At 37.4% G+C, this 21,896-nt stretch overlaps 1 protein-coding gene across 9 annotated transcripts in view; it reads right to left on the bottom strand.

Annotated features, from left to right (window-relative positions):
• Positions 1-21,896, bottom strand: part of Piezo (piezo type mechanosensitive ion channel component) — a 366,537-nt gene that overhangs the window by 173,632 nt on the left and 171,009 nt on the right. For 6 of the 9 annotated variants that reach the window (XM_067091426.1, XM_067091428.1, XM_067091429.1 and 3 more), the window contains 4 exons: positions 14,817-14,979; positions 9,790-9,807; positions 4,904-5,089; positions 3,550-3,725 (listed from right to left, as the gene is read on the bottom strand). In XM_067091426.1, the coding sequence (XP_066947527.1) occupies positions 3,550-3,725; positions 4,904-5,089; positions 9,790-9,807; positions 14,817-14,979 (543 nt within the window). The remainder of the gene's footprint in view (positions 1-3,549; positions 3,726-4,903; positions 5,090-9,789; positions 9,808-14,816; positions 14,980-21,896) is intronic. The other 3 variants (XM_067091427.1, XM_067091430.1, XM_067091432.1) reach the window with 1 other exon arrangement.

Raw genomic sequence — 21,896 nt, 5'->3', positions numbered from 1 at the left:
TGCACTGAAGCACGTCTCGATCGATTACATCATGTTTTATAAGACTGCAGTTCAAAACGTTTTGCTCTGGAAGTGGCATCATCTTCCTCTTCTAGAATTTTCTCTTGTATCTCATTCCCAAAATGCCTTAATGACGTCATCTGATTGTTTCATTTCTAACTGGAATCCAGAAGTTGTTCATTCTGATTTCAAAGACCATTTTTGTTGGTTCTCTCTCTCTCTTTCTTCAAAAGAGAGTTATTAACGTAAAATATTTGTGTGGTGACTGGTATTAATCTTAGCTTTTGAGAGCTGAATGTAGGAAAAGTGTAACAGTGCCTACCAAAAAAAGTGTTTTGTGAATCTCAAGCAGCTGCATTTCAGATGATTTTGCAAAAGTTTTCACAAACTTGTGTAAGGTGAAGTGAATTTTACTTATTATTACCATGGTATAATAAGGTATATTAAGAGAAATTTTGCCTTGGTGAAATTATTATTGGTAAAACTTTTGTGCATTTTTGTGTGTTCTTGTGTTTGCAATCTCTTAATTTTTCACATTTTATATATTGGTGATTTAACATTTATTTACTTAGCATTTTAAATATTTCTTGATAATTTAACATTGCATACTTGATTTAATTTTCATTTACTAAGATTTTCTTTTCAAATCTTGAGTTATTCTTGATAGCTTACATTTTGCCTGATTAATTTAATTTCTTGATAAATTAAAGTTTTTGTGATTTAGTTTTGTTTAACTTTCGTATGTCATCCTCAGGAATGTTGTCACCTCCCTTCAAGAGCTGGGCACAACAGTCATCAACATCGAAGCCTTGGAGGTTGACCAGACCTTCTTTCCCATTTAGGACACTTCCATGCATACTCCAAAGTCTGGATTGTGATGTCTTTCCAAGCATCTGCCAAGTTGTAGATGACAGATTTCAGAGAATAATTTCACAGATTCTCTAGTCTGTTCCCCCCATGTATTTAAGCCTTGTTCCTTCTCCTCTCCTCGAACACCACCATAACCTCCTCCAGGAACTCCCTCCAGTATAGCCATTTTGTTGAAACAATATCACCTTGGGCCACTGGTTGCATGAGTGTACAGTAGTCATATTAGAAGGCACAAACATGACCCTAATATGACCTTCATCAACAACCATCTGGGTCATCGTAGGATGTGCAGGTGCACTGTCCATGAGAAGCAAAGCCTCCAACTAATGTCCAGAAATGCCAAGATCTTGTGTCTGACGACATATCATCTCCTTGCAAAAGTGGTTATAAAACCAATTGGAAACAATCTTGGAAGTTAACTAAGCCTTTGCCAAATGATACCAAACCACTGGGAGACCATCACCAGCTAACACAGGGCACAGGGTTGCTTTGAATATCCAACTATGGCTGGTTTGCAACAAGAACTACCAGAAGCAATTGCATGTAACAAAGCAGACACATGTTGCTTTGAATGCTTTCAACTGGGTAAATTCTTTACCAAATGTCAGGCAAGGTGTTAGGGGCTAGGAGCAACAGAATAGAACAGTTTTGTCAGCATTTTAGATCTGACTCAAAATAAGGCCTTTTTTCATCATGTCTTTCAACATTTAATGAAATTCCTCTATTCCCTCCTCAGAGGCATACAAGGCTTCGCCATGAGTCTTCTTGTTGGAAAGCCCATGTCGACTTTTGAACCAAAACAGCCAACCCTAGGAAGCCTTCAAGTCTGCAACCTCACGCAGACCTGCAAACTTCATAAAGGCATCCTTCAACTCAGCACCAAGTACATGCACCCCAGCTAACCTTCGTTGACAAAAACACATCAAGATTGACTGCTCAAACTCATGGCAGAGCATGGCCATGACCTTGCTGGCCTTGTTCCTATGATGTCATCATGATCCATCTATCACACATTCAAAGGCGGTAAACATAAGGACGTACAATGATGTCACTGTTTTTGAGTCAATGGATCAAATGGGCAAAAGCACACGAGGGCTCTCCCACCCATACAAGTGACATTATTACATTCAATACATATCTTTCTCAGCCACTCAAAAGCAATAAAATAAGATAACGTTTCAAATGATGTTGGTGCTTTTAAGCCAGTAACAGTCGAGAGTGCTCTCAAGCAAGCGAAGTACCACCCAGCCCTCCCATCCCAAATGTTCTTACCACAGGCTACAACCTCACAATACTCAGCCACTCAAAAATGATAAACAAAATAACGTGCAATGAGATTTTAAATGACATTGCTTTTAAGTCAATAACATGTGTGAAAACTCCCAGGTAGATAAGGGCCATTCCCACTCATCTCTTGCCTCCCTCTGGGCCAAGCACTTACTCTGGCCTACCATCTCCACAGTACTTCTCAGTGTGCTATGTGACTGTTAAAAGAGTTAAAACTGCCTTTTTCCACCCACACAGAGTTGCCACCCATATGTAAGGTTTTTTATTCATTTTTATTTATTGTGTATCTATCTATCTATCTATATCTATATCTATATACATATATATACAGTATATATATATATATATATATATATATATATATATATATATATATATATATATATATATATATATATATATATATATATATATATATATATATATATATATATACTGGGGTGCCATAGTGCCTGCTGTTAACACTGAGGGTCAGAGGAGAGTATCAAGTTTTTTTTATAAACTGGGTTTGTGAGAAATTTGATAATAATCAGCATGGCATTCATGAACCTGGAAAAGGCTTTTGACAGAACTAATAGAGAGGATATGTGGAGAGTTGAGAATATACAGCGTAGAAGATAAGGTGCTATGATATTCAGGTCGGAAAGTTGATGGTTTGGTATAAAGGTGGGTCTGAGACAGTGTGTTTGTCTCTATGGGTGTTCAGTATCTGTATGAATGGAGCAATATGAAAAGAACAGTAGATGTAAGCACAAAGTTTTTAATGGAGTGCTGAATGGTTGATGTTGGTAGATGATACTGTGCTGATACAGATAGTGAAGATATCCTGCAAAAACTAGTAAAAGAGGGAAAGTTGAGAATAAAAGTAACCGAGACTAAGATTATAAGGGTAAAATGAAACCAGCAAGATGGCACAACAATTGTTAATATCGATGGTGGAAGAATTGATAAGGTTGATCTTCATAGGTATTTGGGAGTAAATATAATGGATGGTGTTATGATAAGAGGAGAGATCACAGAATAGGTGAAGCAGGAAAGGTAGCAGGGTGTGTGCAGAGTTTGGGAATAGATTTCATCTGTCTTTGAGACATGGAATCTCTTGGAAGCAAAATTGGGAATGTATGATAGGACTGATAAGCCAGCCCCCCTTTACAGAACTAAAGTGTGAATGCTGCAGGCAAATGAGAGAAGAAAGGTTGAAGATGCTATGATGAACGGTTTGCACAGTGTATGTGACACAGGAAGAATTGAAAGGTGGGTAATGTGGAGATAAAGAATTGCAATTTGTATTTACCAAATCAGTAATAAAATGAAAACATGAACAATATTCACATAAAGCCATTTACACAGAACTTGGATAACTAGATAAAAATTTTTCGATCATCTACTTACCAGCTACTATTTCATCATCCGATTTATCGCCAAACTTCTTCACGCAGGCAATGCCAAGAAGCTGAACAAGCCAGCAGACATGCGTTGCCAAGTCCTTGAGCACAACGCAGCCCAGCAGCTGCAGGAACGTTTTTATGACGATGACTGCCACATTGTATCCAAGTAAGTAATTCCACCTATAAAACGAAAATGACAAAGGTTTTGTTATACAATTAATAATGCAAATTTATAGGTAAGAAATATTTCATAAGAAAAACATTCTAAACTGGTGGATTACTTCCTCTAAATGACAGTTCTATTGTATCTAGGTTTATGCGTAATGCTACACAATAAAAATTTAAATGATGAACAAATGATGAAAATCTTTGGGCTAGACAGCTTTCATCTGTTAAACATTAATCTAAATATTTACCAAATTGTATTACTACACCCATAATATAAGAGCTAAAATCCAAAAAGTTATTTACTAACTTTTCAAATGTAACTAGGACTTTAAGAGTAACCTCATTGTTTAGAATTGGCAGGTTAAATCAGAAGAGAGTTTTAATAAAAAAAAAGAATGTAATTCTTAATGTCCTTGCTATATTAAATGTAGAAAATCCAGTAACCTGGAATAAAAGCACAAAATCTCTATGATATAACCGAGTTTTAAAAAAATGCTAGTTTAATTACATAACTGGCGAGCTGTGTAGCTATTACAAATACTTTACGAGAAATCACACAACTATAAAGCTTTGTACATACCAAGAATTAGAGTTTAAAATGTAATTTAGATGAAGCAATTAACATTTTGTGATCAAATTCGTACCTCAGTAAAAAATACAATTGGTATCATAAAACATCTGTTAAAAAATACCATTTTCAAACTAAAATGGCTTTGACGTGTGTAACCGTAATAAGCCCTTCTGATGTCATATATACCAATACTACTTTATGGAACAGCAACTGGTTACTTAGATGTCCAAACTTCTTTGGTCTGTTGTGGCTAAAAAAAACTATATTTGCGGCTTATATCAACAAAAACTTTTCTGTTTAAATGCCCTAAATATCCTACCAATTATTGTAAATATAAAAATTGAATGTGCTTCTAACATCAGCTAGCCTAAAAGGTGAATAATGTGGCGATCCTGAGGTGGCAAATTGTACATTTTGTTTCATGCATTATCAACTAAGCTTTTTACATTACAATTTTATTGGCATCAAATTTACAAACAATAAATATATACAATAACTAAATTATCCAGGAAAACTTTATAGTAATTCTCCAAAAGATATATTCTGGGATGCATAAGAACAGTAAATAAAGGAGACTAAGCTGCTAAATAAGAAAACAAGACAAACACACTCAACTTACAACTTCAAGATGTTTGAAAGAGGTCGCAGGTAAAACTCGTTTCCCAGCCACAGGAATACAAATGCACCAAGAACATAGCCCATGGCAAACAGCGTGACACGGTTCGTCCCTCCGAGAAACATCACAGCCAACGTCACCCAATACGAAGTAAAGAAGACCACATTCTTCACCATATCCAGATAGTTCCTGTGTTTTGAATTTTTTCAGAAGATAACAAATAATACTCATAAAACACACGCTCAGTAAGTGTCCACCTTTGGGAAAAAAATCTATTTCAGAGCTAAGGGACAGCATCGTGTATTTCTTCTTAAAGAAATACTGTTTTTGAAACTTTTAGAATCCCTCCACTTCATCTTGGAGAAACCTCGTTCCACAGCGAAAATATACCAGTATTTAACAAAAATATTCAATGCCTTATGCACTTCATAATAAGACCTACAGTTCGCGCTCCAAAAATTATTACAAATGAGTATACACTCATTAACACAATGCAGAATAGAAAACTAGTATCAACTGCCCCACTTGTGAATTTCACAACAAGGAAATAGAGTATTTCATAACATCAGTATAATACAGTAAGAACATCATTTAACTTCCCCCAAAAACATGAAAAAAAGGACGTGAGATCAATTTAGTCTTGCTGTCATTGTTACTTTTTTATGTCAATTTCTTTATGCAAACTTACATTCTTAAACAATTCCCTTTATTCAAGTCCTGAAAATTACCTAAAATAATGTCATTATTCCATACGTTTTTTTACTGTACTCATTAGGACAACAAAAATGAGCATCTTATGTCAGTAGTCCCTCAACGTATTTATCAGAATTTTTGGTAGGCTACATTTTAGAAGTGATAATTTTGCCCGTAAATCACATAAGTTCAGGTTACCCGGTAGCTTGCTGCACATAAGTCACATAAGTTCAGGTTACTTGGTGGCTTATACCAGATATATGGCGTTACTGTTAGCTGTCGGATGCTTTGAAAATGTTCAAGTGCAGGCTGTACTACAATACAAAGTTTTGGTTAATTATCAGATCTTGTTATTCCAGAAGGCCGGATCTTCAAAGCATCTGATAAGTTGAAGGGCTGCTGTACGCACTAATGAACACTTGAATGAGGACCAGGAATTAAATTCAAATCCATACAAGATCAGAAGAAGAAAAATGGGACTTATCGCAAAAAAATCTGTCAATAAGTAAAGAACTGTCAATACCACACATATTAGATTAGAATAATTGCCTTCACTAATTATTAAAAATACATTTCCCATTTCATGGGATCCATTAACAACATGTACTTATGCAGCAGTGTTAATTCAAGAGCTATTACAACATAAATAATCAAAAGATAAGTACATATTAGAAACCAGTTTACTGTGTACATATTATATTTAACTAGTGAATATTAAAGGTTAAAGTTAGCACAGATGAACCTCAAAAGCTATAGCAGGCTTCTTATTTTTAAAGGAGCACAGTTGCACCCATTATTTCTATTGTTTCTAGATATCGGAAAGTTTGATCTTGAGAGACAAAGTCAAAGATTGAAGTGATTTTTAACCTACAACTACAGTTAAAAGTAGCTAACGGGACAGAAACAAGATTCAGTTAGGACACGGTTGTACAGTACAGCATTTACTTCTGCAAACTGGCACACTAAAAAAATGTCAAGTTGATTATTATCTTTTCTGAAATTTACTTCAAGATATCACTGAAAAAATTATGTTAATTGTGATTTTCATTATGATTTTCATAAAGTTTAGTTTTTATTGATTAAAATGCAACTACATCCAGTTCATCTATTCTGGTCAGGATCTTCTGAGTTCAGGGATTAAATTAAAACCATAATTTTTTTTATAAACCTCATTACATAGTGCTTTTACCTGTATGTATTGACATAGAGGAAGTCAAAGGTAAAACAAAAAATTTAGAGCATAACTTCAAGTGTCATTCAATGGCATTTAAACCCCCGGTTTAATCATCTTAGTCCAGTAAAAGGCTATTTTATGTATGAATTAATAAACAGAAATTAAATGTTGGATGAAAGAAAAGGACAAAACATAGCAACAGTGCTATAGATTACACATAAAAAACTGGTGAGAAATAGATTTACACCCGGGAACATCATTAGATATGTATCTATAAAGCAAACTTGTTGTAAAAGCTTTTGTTATTCATAATACAAAAGCCTAAATAACCATACTGTGCAATACTGCATGACTATGCTATTATCGCATTCCACTCATTGTGCATTAACCTCATGCGCACTGGGGGAATGTCATTGTTCCAAAATATCTACAACTTTTTATTACTATTCAAAAGACTGATATGGGACTACTTTCAGACGAAGATTACCACCCAATTTATCTCAGCCATGTAAACTATATACGCAGCTTCAAATGTTCTGTACTAACAAAAGTGTACAGTGAGTATACCATACCAAATAAGTCTAAATAAGTCTACGGCAAAACTAAAAGTTCTTCAGGTTCGGGGGTACTGCGAAGTATAACAATCTCACTTTTCTCTAATAACAAAATTTCTTCCAAAGACTTTTTCTCATAACAGCTAAACAAAATGCAAATCTTCATAATTACTGTATTTCCCGGGGTCGAAGACGCTATTTTTTACCTCAAATAAGTCGGAAATTTACCATACGTCCCGGAGGCCTATCCTACCCCAGGTTATATTTGCTAAACATTAATCAGAACTGCACTATACTCTGAATGAAGAGTTTAAATACTACTTAGTTAAAATAACAAATAAACCAAAGTCCTACCATAAAAAATGTACTGTACTTAGTCAAAAATATTCATTCACGTATTGGTAAATCTTATTATTGCAAGACTATCGCAATCAAACATGTTTCTGCCATGTTCTTGTGTTACTTTTACAAATGGTAACAGAATACATAATATTTTCAGGTTTTGAAGATTAGAATGCTTCTTCTTATTGGTAATATCTGTACTGTGTGGCTTTTAATCTTGATTCTATTTCATTATCTTCTATTTGGGATATCATGTTCATGTGGTGTTTTCACAATGTAACTGCAAAACTGTTATTCTGTATTTCTAATATTTTTTTTATTGTGTTGTTTAGTTTTCCATTATTGAGATTAAAAAGAAATTGTGCACAAGCCTACATTTAATATTATTTAATTCTTGACATATTGCATCAGCTATATACCCATCCATTAGCACACGCTGAAGCACCGTTGGTAAAGAAAATTTCTCAAGAAATACGACTGGGAACTGGGAAGTTTAAACCATATACATTACTTCAAGCTCAACTTCAGAAAAGATCATTAAATATCAAAATCCATTAATATGACAAAACATAAAACAGAGTATCTTTCAAATAAATGAACTGAAACAACTATAATAATCAATATGCTGTAAAAATCCATTAATAGGACAAAACATAAAACCGAGTATCTTTCAAATAAATGAACTGAAACAACTATAATAATCAATATGCTGTAATAGCCGAAGTCACAGAACTGTATTGCATTGAGACAGTCGAAGGGAAGCAGCATAGCAACGAAAACAAAACTATCAACTCGTAATAGTGCAACCTTATTTTTATGCTTAGTGGTTTTTTTTTTAAATCTGCCAGTCAAAACTGGGGTGCGTCTTAAGAGGTCGAAGCGTCTTCGATCCCGGGAAATATCATTTTTTATGAAACATTCTTAAATATGTTCTGGAATATATATAAACATATCAATGTATGAAAAGTATCTTATATAATCACAATGCAAGATCATGCCATTCCAGAAAGATGCTCAGTCATACAACTTATTTTGATGCCTCTCAAAATGATCATTGTAAAATCAACCATGCTATCTCTGAAGTGTGCCAGAATTATCAGCAGCATAAACAATTATGAAGGTCCACTAGTACAGGAAGGAAAACTGATGAATGCAATCAGAATGTATCAAATAATCAAACTTTTACTGACGAACATGGCATTAACTACCGGTATGTATTCTGCTACATCTAACAAATATCAAATCTCCTTCTGTAATAACATTTTATTTCTTACAGTCCGTATCCAAATGAAGGAGTCTAAGAGTAGTCCCAGTGCATGAGAACTTAGGTATGAGGCATTCCGGATGTCCCTAAAATAATTCTTGTTAATGTGCCCAATACTCATTATTGCTGTCATTCAATCTGAGAGCGAAGCACTGAAATCTTAGATTTACCTTATTCTAGTGCAGACAAGAAAGTAGCAGCAATATTAATGACGGTAATAACTAATTTTGTCAAATTAGACATATGAACTTTGTGACTACAAGCATAAACTTTTAATAATGTGCTCCAAAAGGCAGTTTAAAGATTAATTGGAAAATTCAGTCATTTCAAATCGTGTTCTGTCTGTTTCCTTACCAATGAATAACTTGACTATTACAGCTTTCTAATCTGTTTTGCATTCATTTACTTAATCTCTGGTTAAAATGAACTTCTATTTAAGGACAATTTTGTTCCTATTAATTCTTCCTTCCATTGACACAGAATTATGAATTATACTATGCACACCTACCAAAACTTCCAGTTGTACGGAGTAACTAAAAAACATTTCCTTTCAAAAGAATTAATGGTGGAGAAAGCTATCATACTGTTCAGCTACAACCTCAAAATAAATGATATACTGTATGCCTTTTGCAGTTATTATTCTACCTTGATAAAAGACATTTTCTTTGTCAGATTTCATACACAAAGTTCATTGAAAAAGGGAAATACAATGTGATGAGATTAAATGAGGATAATTCATTTGTGTTCCTCAAGTGAATCTAAAACATCCATGCTTCTCTCTCTTTCTGTTAGTGCCTGATTCTACATCTCATCTAAATGCTTTTCGAGGCACGGCCAAGCAAACCATTATTATTTTACTCACTTTGAGCCGTCGTGTCTCCTTAAAAAAATTATTGAAAAAATCATGTAAGCAAAAAAATATCTATCTTGAGCATAACTTTGGAACAGTTTAATTATATATGAAAAATAACTATAAATCAAGCAATGAAAAATAAGAAGATAGCCTTGCACTGGCTGAAAGAACACTCATTTTGAACATTAGATCAAAACCATCATTTAGATTAAACCAGACACTCTAATCCCAAATCCAAAGTAAAAGAAAAAGACTGTCTGACGGCTGTTTATCAACACGATGCGTGTGACAAGAAAATTGCAGGGTTTGGAGGCAGGCACATGAGTGTAAATGATGGGTTTGTAGTACAAAACCAGATTGTTTCATAAAATACATAACTTGTTTGCTTTAGAAAGTAATCTTTTACGCTAGCTGTGGTAGTATTTTAGGAGAGAGGATTGAGGAATAGGTCACTGGAATCATGTGTTTGACCGACAGATCGTGGAGCTGAGATAAGCAAAGAACCCAGTGCTCTAGAAGGCAGGGAGACATAACTGTAGACTAGAAACTCTTTGCACACAGTACAATAAGAGGTCTGTCAATACAGGACATTGAGAGGGGGTAACTAAGAAACAAAAGAGGACTGTACTCAGGCAACAATTACCATCCTGATTAAGCAAAGGGGCAAACGTTTGCTTAGCTGAATTTGAAGTAGGTCATCAGTGGTGTAGTATCAAAAGGATTCCCTGCAGTATCAGGGAGTCTGGGTAAAATGTGTTACGAGTTATCTGGATATAGTCCATTTCATAAGCCACAATAACTGACACCTTTGCAAGACTGTCAAAAATAAGGCACCAGGATCTCCTCAAGATAGTGAATGAAAGTGTATGAGCATTAATTTGCACAATACTGCCAACTCCTACCTCTTGCCCTCTCCCCTTGTGGCCTACAGAGAAATGAAGCAATTACCTGGTTGATTACCCATAGACACACAAAAAGGTCAGACTGTGCCTCCAGTTTCAGTCAACTATGTTTTCTTTTTGGAAAGGTTGCCTGATGGAAAGGCGACAAGACTGCCTCAAGATGATTCTAGCATCTGAGGGGCCACAATCCCAATGAAGTGATATTGCAATCCCTGAAAGCTCTGGTGAAAATGTAGCTTAAACTTTTCTGTGTCATAAGCAAGTTGGGCTAACTTCACATGAGAAAGCAAGTCTCCTTGATGTCATGGAGTTGGTGAGGTCTGAGAATGATGTAGAATCATCTGCAGAAAGTTCCCAAGGAACATCCACAAAGCTGGAAAAGAGATCAAGCTGCACCTCATAGGAGGGTAGGTTAATGAAGCAAAGACATGAAATGAACTAAGAGCGATATAACATAAAAAAAAAGCTCATGAAACATGTCCTTTTCACTTAAAAAAAAAATACAGATTCAACCAAGCTGCTGAGTTCGAAGGTGTGAATCTACAGACAAGTTCCACATTCCATGAAGGACTCCTCTGTCTGCTAAAAAAAGCAATGTCTGGAAGCCTTGGTCCTTCCTAATTCCTTGTTGAGACTGATTGTAGCTACTTCAATGTTCAACCCTAAGTGGCTGCATTGTCGAAAGGTCAAAGACCATCCAATTTTCCTCAAAGCAAGATATACCTGGAAGGACACGAGAATCTGATTCACTCTGAATCATGACCAAGCAAATTCATGTCTCTATCCTCAACAATATCCATAAAGAAGACATAATGAAGCTATAAAAACGGAACCTACTGTTGAGGAAGAAGTTGGCTCTCTGTTAAGATTGGAACAGGGATCTAAAAGTATGAATATAGAGGTTTGCTCTCCAATCTCTTAGCTCTCAAGGGACCAAAAACATCCATGAGGTTCTTTCACTGGAATTCCAGTTTCAGAGTCATGATAAGAACTAGATGCTGCAGAAAAATCTTGGATGAAAACCTTTTTGCTAAGCATTCAGATGTTACAGGAACCTTAAAGAAAAAGCCAGGAATTCAGTGTCTACACACCAACTATTAATAACTATATTAATTTTGCAAGGCTGCAACCACTGCTGATGATCCTTAGGTACATCTCTGCAACCAAATTCAAGATCTGGTGATCGTAGACCTCTAGGTAGTGTAGCAGTGTTTATCTTGCACGTAGCACTGGATGGCATGAAAGAATCTCTTAGGATGGGTGCTGGTCCTTTAATCAGTGCAACTCCTGAGTATGGAATAAAAGCACGTACTATGTTGTTGAAAATCATCAATGAACAACAGCAACAACACAGCAATTGAACCTGCCATCTCTGCCAATAGCAAGGATATCTGAGGTGTGGCTACTTACACAACATAACCCTTGAAAAGAGGAAAATGCAGGTGAAAGTGATACTCCTGTTGTGACTGCCTCTCCTACTTGAATTTAAGCTTGATCATGGATAGATTAAAACTTTAGGTGCTTTCAGTAAGTACTATATCCCCAGACCCTTTATAAGCAGGTGACTTGCCCAACAAGTCAAAACTAAAAGCTCCTCCATCACTGATGCTGAACCTAGGACTTCAGTTATGTCAGTAACATTAAAACCCACCACACTGAGATTCCTTCTTTAGATTTATCTGATTCAATCGTAACTGCTAAAGTCTTAGTGACTGACAATTTTACAAGGAACCAAGTCCAAGTATCCACTGGCAATGGGCATGTGGTCATGTATACAAAATTCCTGTCAGTTTCCTACATCAGTACATGACTGTGGCTGCTTTTCCACTGACTGTAGGCACCCAGATGATTACTATACACTGAAACTCGAGCTGTTCAACAACTGGAGTTCAAGGAAGTCTAAGCCTCATGATTGTTGACCAAGCAAAATCCAGTTGAGTCTAGGAAAACTGTCTGAAACTGTACCTGCTGGTGAATTTCCATTGTTTTTTTACCAGCCTGTGCCTGTCTAGACCAGCCCAGTCAGTTCAACAAAGCCCAAATGTAATGTTAAAGATGAATAGCTGATTTGGTTACAGAACCACAGTCACTTGTCTCTAGGTGAGTCTGCTCCCATCAGTCAGCTGTACTGGGCCTTGAGTGCCTATACTGTGCTCCTGCCAACCATGCCTGTGTCTGATGTTGCAGAAGAATCATCAATCCATGTATGGGATAAAGGCAGCATATGTGCCTGCTCATGAAACTCTGGGTGGTTCAGTTTCATTCAGTCAACTACTGATGTTTACAATCATACAGGCGTCTTGCTGCTCACATGATCTTCAGCTCTAAACACCTATGGGAGCCTGCTTCATCTGGTCAACTCTGCCATAAACAGATTCCTGGCAGACTTATGCTGTGTTTACTATTGAAGTCAAACATTTGCTACAATACTCAGGTTGGTAGTGAATTTCAAAGAAAACTCTTTAACAGTATCAGAAACCTTGCAATTGTAACACACCTTGAGTAATAGTGGGCTACAGCTTGGCAAAGAGACAGGTTGGTTATCATAAATGCAGACCATGGAATCACCTGCATCTGGAGAGAATCCCCAGGCAAAAGACATTCAACCGAGCTAAGTGATAGTGGCAAAGAGAAAAAAGGTAATATCACAACCCCAACAGAGCAAGGTGACATGAAGTTCCATTTAAACCTAGCATAATAAATGTACTGTAATCACAATATTAGATCAGATAAATGCAGATTAACAAGGCACAGAAAAGCAGTAAAACACCATTGCCTAAAAAACCTTCACCAGTAAGAAAGTACATTGAAATGAGCAAAGTTTTTTTTTTATAAAAACCCATTATATTAAAATAGCCACGAAATATCCAAGCACAAGAGGAAAAGAGAAATTGCTATTGAAAAGGGTGAAAAACTACAGTAGTATGAAGTCACAAGACAGGAAAACATTTAAGCTGCAAAGAGCTAAGACTGGGAATCATCTGCTAATACCAAACTACACATATAAGAAGTGAGTCCAGGGTGTGCATGCTTATTGCTACCAGTCAGTCAGAGGACTATCATTTTCTTTTGAGTTGGGAATGATGTGTCTACAGGCATGAATTTGGCAAACGTAAATGATGCATTTGTACACCAAGCAAACAAATTTTAGTGCTACAGTTCACTTACACCCAGAAACTTGGCATGGTACCGCATATAATGTCAGAAGATACTTTTTTCTGTTCTTCAAAATAAAGCTAATTAGAATGTAAAAAAATTTTCATATTTTTTTAAGTACAGAAAGAAGAAATAACAATCATTAAAGAATCAAAAACACCCTAAAATGACAATCAATACTAATGCTATAAAAGATAAAAATGAACATGACACAGTGTTACCTGAATACTGTAGTATGTGATAATTTAGTTCCTACATACAGTACAAGAAATATCAGTTGAATATGATTTATATACTAGATAGATAGAATTTTGGTTGAGACTGAAGCATATTTATACTGCAGCATAATCAGAACATACAATGCAAATAAGGTCATTTCAAATCATAACAGTAATGTCATACAATTACTGTATTATAAGGTCAGGTTAACAAAACCATTGAGTCACATCTGTAGACTCTGAAGAGGGCTCACCCTAAAGATTTATCCTTAAATGAGATGTGGAAAATGGAGCATGGTAAACTTAAAGAAGTTAAAAAGCTAGGTAGCAAGAGGCCAAAGGTTATGGCTGAAAGGTAAAAGGTAGACAGCAACATGTTTTAGAGGTAGAAGGGACAATTCAATGAAGATGAAGGTGGGGGATACAACAACATACAAGAGCAATGACCATGACATAATTTCATCTATTTGTTTCTTTATCAACATTATTTAAGTCTGTGTAGCATTCATTTTCTTAGCCTTATTACATTTTGGTTGAAAAGGAGTCGAGCAGACTTGAAACTCTGCCCATACTGCAAATGTCTGATACAGTATATGTATTACAAAGCACAAGGCCTTTGGATATAATTTTTTTCATTTATTAGTCACACTATAATATTGACAATAATAGCAATAATAACAAAAATAGAAGTATCGAGTAACAAAAGAACTATCAATGTTATTAAATAAAAAGTGAGGCCCAGTACTTGATGTTCCAATACCTTGTGTAAGTAACAAAGTCAGGGAGAGGATTGACGAGAGACTCGGGATCTTCATAGACAATCTCCCTGTTGCTTCCCCCTTCATAGGACTCAGCACCATCGGCAAATTCTATTTCAAAAACTCTTTGTTGACAAACGGCGAATACCAATAAGCAGAAGTCAGCTGAAAAATAGCCATTGGCGATATTACTGCTGTGAAAATAAATAATAAAGATGTTTCAATGGATGAAAACCCAACAGCTTTCATACATTTTCTAATGGACGAGATATGAACGATCATAGCAACAATTTCAAGAGAAAGATATACTGTACTTAAGAAGACTGTACTTGATACTTGGTGCATGGCAGAATGCCATTCTCTGAACTGGAAATACAAGACGACTCTTAAAAGAACAACCACATAAGTAATAAACTGAACTTAAACTTTTGCTGATATCATAGTTTTGTTGGTAAATCAAGGAAAAACCATTCCGAATCAATGTAATGAGCAGTATTTTTAATAAGCCTGCAAAATAAATGTATTCTTTATTACAAAGTTGCAAAAATACATGGCAAAATGTAATTTGAAAACAGTAGTATTATTATTATTTCCATAAAATAATAAATAGCGTGCTGTATTTCATACTCAATTGACAGAACAAGCAAGGACTTGCAGTTTTATTGTATAAAAAGGAAAGTACAACTCGACCCACAATTACACCTACCAGTGTTCATTAAAGCTTAGTAAACAACAATAATTTTCGTCTTGAGAAGTTCATTCTATATTTCTATAGAGAAGGAAAATGCGATGTACTGTGATATGCTTGACAATAGGATATTCTGTACATAATTGCAGACAATTTGCGTAGCATTCTAAAGGAAACCGTTGCAAGTCGCTATCATTAACTTAACTGATAACAATTATGTATATATATATATATATATATATATATATATATATATATATATATATATATATATATATATATATATATATATATATATATGTATATATCTGATATGTGAGCTTTAGGGTCCTCACAAGGGTTCACATTTTTCTTTAATTCCCTCCATCTTTACGTCAATTTTTATTATTCTGTAACATGTCCCTCTTTATTGAGTTTTTCGCTTTACATAAAATTTGTTATTCTCTCGGTCGTGGAACAAAAGTTAACGAACATGTTCAGTACTGATCACCCATGTGGCGCCAGAGAAAGAGAGAGGAGTGCCGTGCCCTGTCTTGTTAATGATATGGATGCCTTGCCATAATATACAAAATGTTTCCCCTATATCTATCTTTGAAAGTCAAGTAAATTTAAAATCTTCTAGAAGTGAGATCACTCTCACATAACACTGTAAGTTGGGGGCCTGCCCATGATCTTTTGTGTTAGTGAAATTTAATTCAAAAGTCAATTAATCTGAAAACAGTCAATTAATCTGAGTGCTACTGATGTGAAACTCAGGAAATAAGAATTATAAGAGGCAGAGTAAAAGATCACAGAAAATGAAACTATGGTAACTCGCTTTCTGAGTCAGCCTTCTCAGTCATTGTTATGGCAACTTACGACAGCAAAATTAGCTAAGTGTGTAAAAGTGTGGGAATCTCACATTCCCGCTGAACAACAGCAGAACACCTAATAGCCCAGCGGTTATTAGGTTCCTGGATGACGAGTCTGAGGACAGAGTGGAAGAAGAAGGTGTGTACTCGAGGAAGTCTCTCCTATAAGTGAGATGGATGAAGAGGGAAGTACCCTGCAGGGTCTTTGAGGAAGCTTGGATCAATCAGACCAACACTTATGAGAGAGAGAGAGAGAGAGAGAGAGAGAGAGAGAGAGAGAGAGAGAGAGAGAGAGAGCTGCAATGGCCCAGGTTTAAAACTGAAAAGTTGCAATTGCATTACTGCTTTCTCAAAGGGCCACTAAAGCGTTCTCTCCTCCCCAATGCAGCAGAAAGTCCATCCTAGACTTATTGAAGTTCCTGCCCAAGTTTGAAGAAGGCCAGCCAGAGGCATTTTTCTTGGCGTTTGAGAAAATGATATAGTGCTATCACGGTCTGCCAGAAGCCTGGTCACCACTACTCACTGGCCAGTTAACAGGGCGTACCCTTGAAGTCTACAGCAACCTCACTGTCTGCAAGATGAAAGATTATTCCTGGTCAAGTCCTGAGGCCTTCAGGCCTGCGAACCACTGCCTGAGGTGTATTGCTGCCGTTATCAGGAGATCAACAGAGAGAAAGGAGAGACTCATCAAGACTGAGTTACATAACGTCTGCCCTTGATCACTGGCTTGACACTGCCCTGCCTGAGATGATATGCAATGCTATCTGGGAACTGATACAGCTTGAGTGGTTCCTTGTTGTGTTGACCCTGGAGGTGTGGCACTAACTGACAGAGCTGAAAGCTCAGAGTGCTAGAACCACCGCTGTTCTCGCTGACAAGAGGGAACTCACTCTGCATGTATGTCGGACGAGACAAGAGCTCTCATCCCAACTGAAGGTTGCCAGTTACCCAGAAGAGACAAGCAGAGCCAAAGTCTCAGCTCTCACTCAGCAACAAGACTGCCAATGTTCCACTGGCCTGCACCTTCTCTCCCTAGAAGAATTATGTTTATTTTGCTAACTCTTAATGTAAAGTGAGTTCATTATGTTTGTCATAAAAAATGTGCTGCAGTGACAAACATGCTCAGTACTCTTCTTTAGCTGCCCGGTTGTTTTTACTCCCAATACTTTGCAGGCTGCTGCTGCAAACAGTTTTCTAGTCTCACTTTTAATACTTCTCAGTTTGCTATGAGTTTTAACTTGGCTACTACTAAAATGTGAAATAGTTTGCCTAGTGTAGTCGTGGAATTTTCTGATCTCCATATGTTTGAGCGAAAAGAAAAGTCATTATTGCTTTTTGCTGATGTTTCCTGAATTCAAGTGTATCGGTTTCATTCTGTTCCCTCATATATATTTATCAATCACCTTTTCCTATAACTTACCTCTCTCTGCAGGCTGATTTCCCTTTGGAAACCTCTTGGTTTACAGTCTGGGTTTTCAGCTGAAGGTTTTAAGAAAAAAAAAGGAAGAAAAACCTTCACCAACTGCAAGAAGATGGAGCATGAAGTATCCCAGTGCTATATGAAGCCCCACCGTCTGAACGCTAGATAAATGCTGCTCATCTCTGGGAAGAGAAATGACGTCACCAAATTCGTCCATGGCAACAGCTGTCATGCTGTGAAGAATCTAGAAATGCTATTGGAGAACAATGTAAGGATAGGTTGCAGCAAAAAGGGGCTGAGAAAATGGCAAACACAAACACTTCTGCCAAAAGTAGAGAGAAGTTGAAATTGCTGGAGAAAGGACTAAGATAGGACTACCTTCATTTCTTAATAAAAGCAATCTAATCCGTGCTTCGTCATGATTAGTCCTGCCCAAGCCACCTAGAAACCCAACAGCATTTCATATTGATAGAAAGACTCAGGTGTGCCTACTGCTGCAAAATTGGCCATGAATGTTCTCAATGCTGGAAAAGAGCCCAAGCCCAGGGTGCTGAGTGCCTAAAGTCACCCCTTGGACCTGAGAACACAGCCCAGGAGAAGGCCAAAAAAGAATGCCAGTGCCTGTGGTGCCAACCTTGGTCCAGTCTGAAGACCCTTGAGAGAGCCCACACAAGGAAGAACCCCATGAAGGGAGATATGTGGCTGATAGTCTCAAGAAGTTGTACAGAAAAAAAAACTGTAGAGGAAGAAGATTAGTGCCACCTGCACTAAAACAGTGCCATGCCATTTCGGTGCCAATGAAATATTCCTTACTGCCGACATAGAGCAATAGCTGAAATGAGCAGAAGAGCCAAAAAGAAGAAAAAAAATGGTAGAAAGAATTATTCAACATTCTGTAAATTTCAGCGATCCATGGACGCAGAATCAGAAACACTTATGGCCATGTCCTAAACCTGTAGTGAAATGTACCACGACGAGGGAGAGAAGAAATGAGATAAGAACCCACCGCCAAGATTCCTGGGCTATCCTTGAGTTTTCACTTGGTCTTTACACTTCTGCAGAGTTCCTGAGTGTGCACTGAACTCAAAAGAGAAAGAGCCCCCGTATACACAACAAACTCCACCTGCATTCCCTAAAGGAGTCCTTGAGTGCCAGAACATTCTGTCAAAGTTGCATTCCAAGAAATCTCTCGATGTGAAACAAACTTTCACACTGTTCCTTGCGCTACAGGAGTCTGAATACGCATTAAACTGCTGTCACTGAAGTCTCCTAGTCCCTGAAATTGTAGCAAACTCCTGCATTTCGTGTGCATTCCTACTGCAATTTTGTGTGTATTCTTGTAGGAAACATTAATTCTTGCTTATGAGCACAGCCATTGTGCATTTTCATGTAAAAACTCTTTGCCAGAAGCAACTATTAGTCTTAAACCACTTTTTACCATTTCTGTGACTGATAACTTCTCTATCATAGGGAAGTTATCATTCGCAGAAATTCTTTATCTATTTATATAATAATGGATGTATGTGTGTGTTTGTGTGTGAGCAAGAATAACTCTGAAATGCATTGAGCAATTTCAACAAAACTTAGTATACATATGACTTACTATCTGGAAAAGAATACTGTGGGGGTAAGACAACACTGGCACCAAAGGGAGGGTTGTGCAGGAAGGGGGTGACAAGCAAAAAATGACAGAAAACGACAGATACAAGTGTCTAAGCCACAGTTTTCGAGGTCGCTGAGATGAATAGTGGCAATCCCATTGCCCTTTAAGTCCATGTTCAGCCCCAGTAGGAACAGGGATGAGGAGGGGCAGGAAGGGGGTGACGTAAAAATAACCGAAAATGGCAGATATTAGTCTAAGCCATAGTTTTCGAGGTCGCTGAGATGAATAGTGACACTCCTGATGCCCTTTAAGAACAGGTTCAGCCCTGAGAGGAAGGGGGGTGAGAAGGGGTAGGGAAGGGGGCGACATGTAAAAATAACCAAAAATGACAGATATTAGTGTCTAATCCATAGATTTTAGAGATCGCTGATTTAAATAGTGACACTCCCGATGCCTCTCAAGTCCAAGTTCAGCTCCCATAGGAAAGGGGGGTGGGATGAGAAGGGGTGAGAAGGGGATGACATGTAAAAATAAGCAAAACAGATATTACTGTCTAATCCACAGTTTTTGAGGTCGCTGAGATGAACAGTGACACTCACAATGCCCTTTAAGTCCAAGTTCAGCCCTGACAGGAAGGGGGGTGAGAAGAGGCGGGAAGGGGTTGACATGTAAAAATAACCAAAAACAACAGATGTTAGTGTCTACTCTATAGTTTTCGAGGTCACTGAGATAAATAGTGACACTCCCAATGCCCTTTAAGTACAAGTTCAGCCCCAACAGGAAGGGGGTGGAAGGGGATGAGATGTAAAAATAATGGAAAACGACAGATATTAGTGTCTAATGCATGGTTTTTGGGGTTGCTGAAATAAATAGTGATACCCCCATGCCCTATAAGTCAAGTTCAGCCCCCATAGGAAGGGGAGTGAGAAGGGGTAGCAAGGGGTTGACATGTAAAAATAACCTAAAACGACAGATATTAGTGTCTGAGTAGGAGTGGGAAGGGGGTGACATGTAAAAATAACCAAAAATGACAGATATTAGTGTTTGATCCATAGTTTTTGAGATCGCTGAGATGAACAGTGACACTCCTGATGCCTTTTAAGTCCAAGTTCAGCCCCAGTGGGAACTGGGGGGTGAGAAGGGGTGAAATATAAAATGTTAAAAATGCAGGGAAATGTGACTGAAGCAACTATCTTAACAGGAAAGGGGGAGAGAGAGAGAGAGAGAGAGAGAGAGAGAGAGAGAGAGAGAGAGAGAGAGAGAGAGAGAGAGAGGAGGAGGAGGAGGAGGAGGAGGAGGAGGAGGAGGAGGAGGAGAGAGGGTTTATCAGTTGTTATTCAGAGTTTTAATGGGCAGCGCTGGGTTGGTCAGCTATTTTAATGTAATTGTCACTCAGATTGCAAGGGTTAAATGTCGAATTTAGTTTGCTCTTGTTTACTTGCATTCCTGCAGAAAGTAATGTCCTTGCTGATTGTCTATCCAGAGTTGCTAAGTCACTGCATTACAAAGCATTTTGTTCTCTTTCACTACGTTTCACCCATTTGCTTTCACTTACACTTGATTCAGCCAAATCACTTCTTTTTGTTATGGTAAAGTACCCATCGAGTGACACTTGCTTTTTACAACTTTTTAGCACTCTGTAAAAGTAACTCATCCCGCATCATCAAACAAACTGGCAGTGTGTTCTGCTTCTGCGCACCTTGGATTGTTTGTTTCCACAACTTTCATTAGATTTTCCCACGTTTCACACCATTTCCTGATTTCTGTGTATGACACTGGCAGAGTCAGCACCGTTTCCATCTCATCCTCAGATGAAGAGAGTTCCTCTAACTCAACTCTCTTTGTCTCTTCGAGCATCTCCTTCAATTCATCCACTATCAATTTCTCGTTGTGTTCATTATCAGTTTGTTTATGTCTTCGTGGTCTACCTCCAGGGCCATAGTTTGCTGAATGACATTATCTCCTCTACAGTTTGGTCCTTATGAACGAAACCTACAAAGTCACATTCAAGAACGCAGTCAGGCCATAGTTTTCTCCATGCAGAATTGAGTGTTCTTTCTGTGACGCCCTGCCATGCTGTATTAATGAGCTTTAAGTGGCCAACGATGTCAAAATGCTCCTTCCAAAACTCCTTAAGGGTCATGTTTGTTGCTTAGGTAACTTCAGAGCATCTTTGAAACAGCCTAAGTGTAGGCTTTTTTAAAGTTGGATATGACCTGCTGATCCATGGGCTCGTGTATGGGGGTGGTGTTGGGAGGGAAGAACACACTGTCAACGAAATCGAATTGTATGTCCAACAGTTCGCTATCTTTCATGTCCTTCGGAGGGGCAGGTGTGATGTCCATTACAATTACAGCTTTGAGAAGCAATCCGTTTTCTTCTAGATAACTTTTTATAGCTGGGCAGCACACTTTGTTCAAGCACTGCACGAACAAAGCCTGTGAACCCAGGCTGTATTGTTGGACTTCCACATGACACCCAGCTGCCTCTTCTGCACTTTATTTTTCTTAAATACTTGTG

The sequence above is a fragment of the Macrobrachium rosenbergii genome, chromosome 48, assembly GCF_040412425.1.
Source record: "Macrobrachium rosenbergii isolate ZJJX-2024 chromosome 48, ASM4041242v1, whole genome shotgun sequence".
NCBI lineage: Eukaryota > Metazoa > Arthropoda > Malacostraca > Decapoda > Palaemonidae > Macrobrachium > Macrobrachium rosenbergii.
Note: the sequence above shows the minus strand (reverse complement) of the source record. Positions and strands in the feature narration are given on the sequence as shown.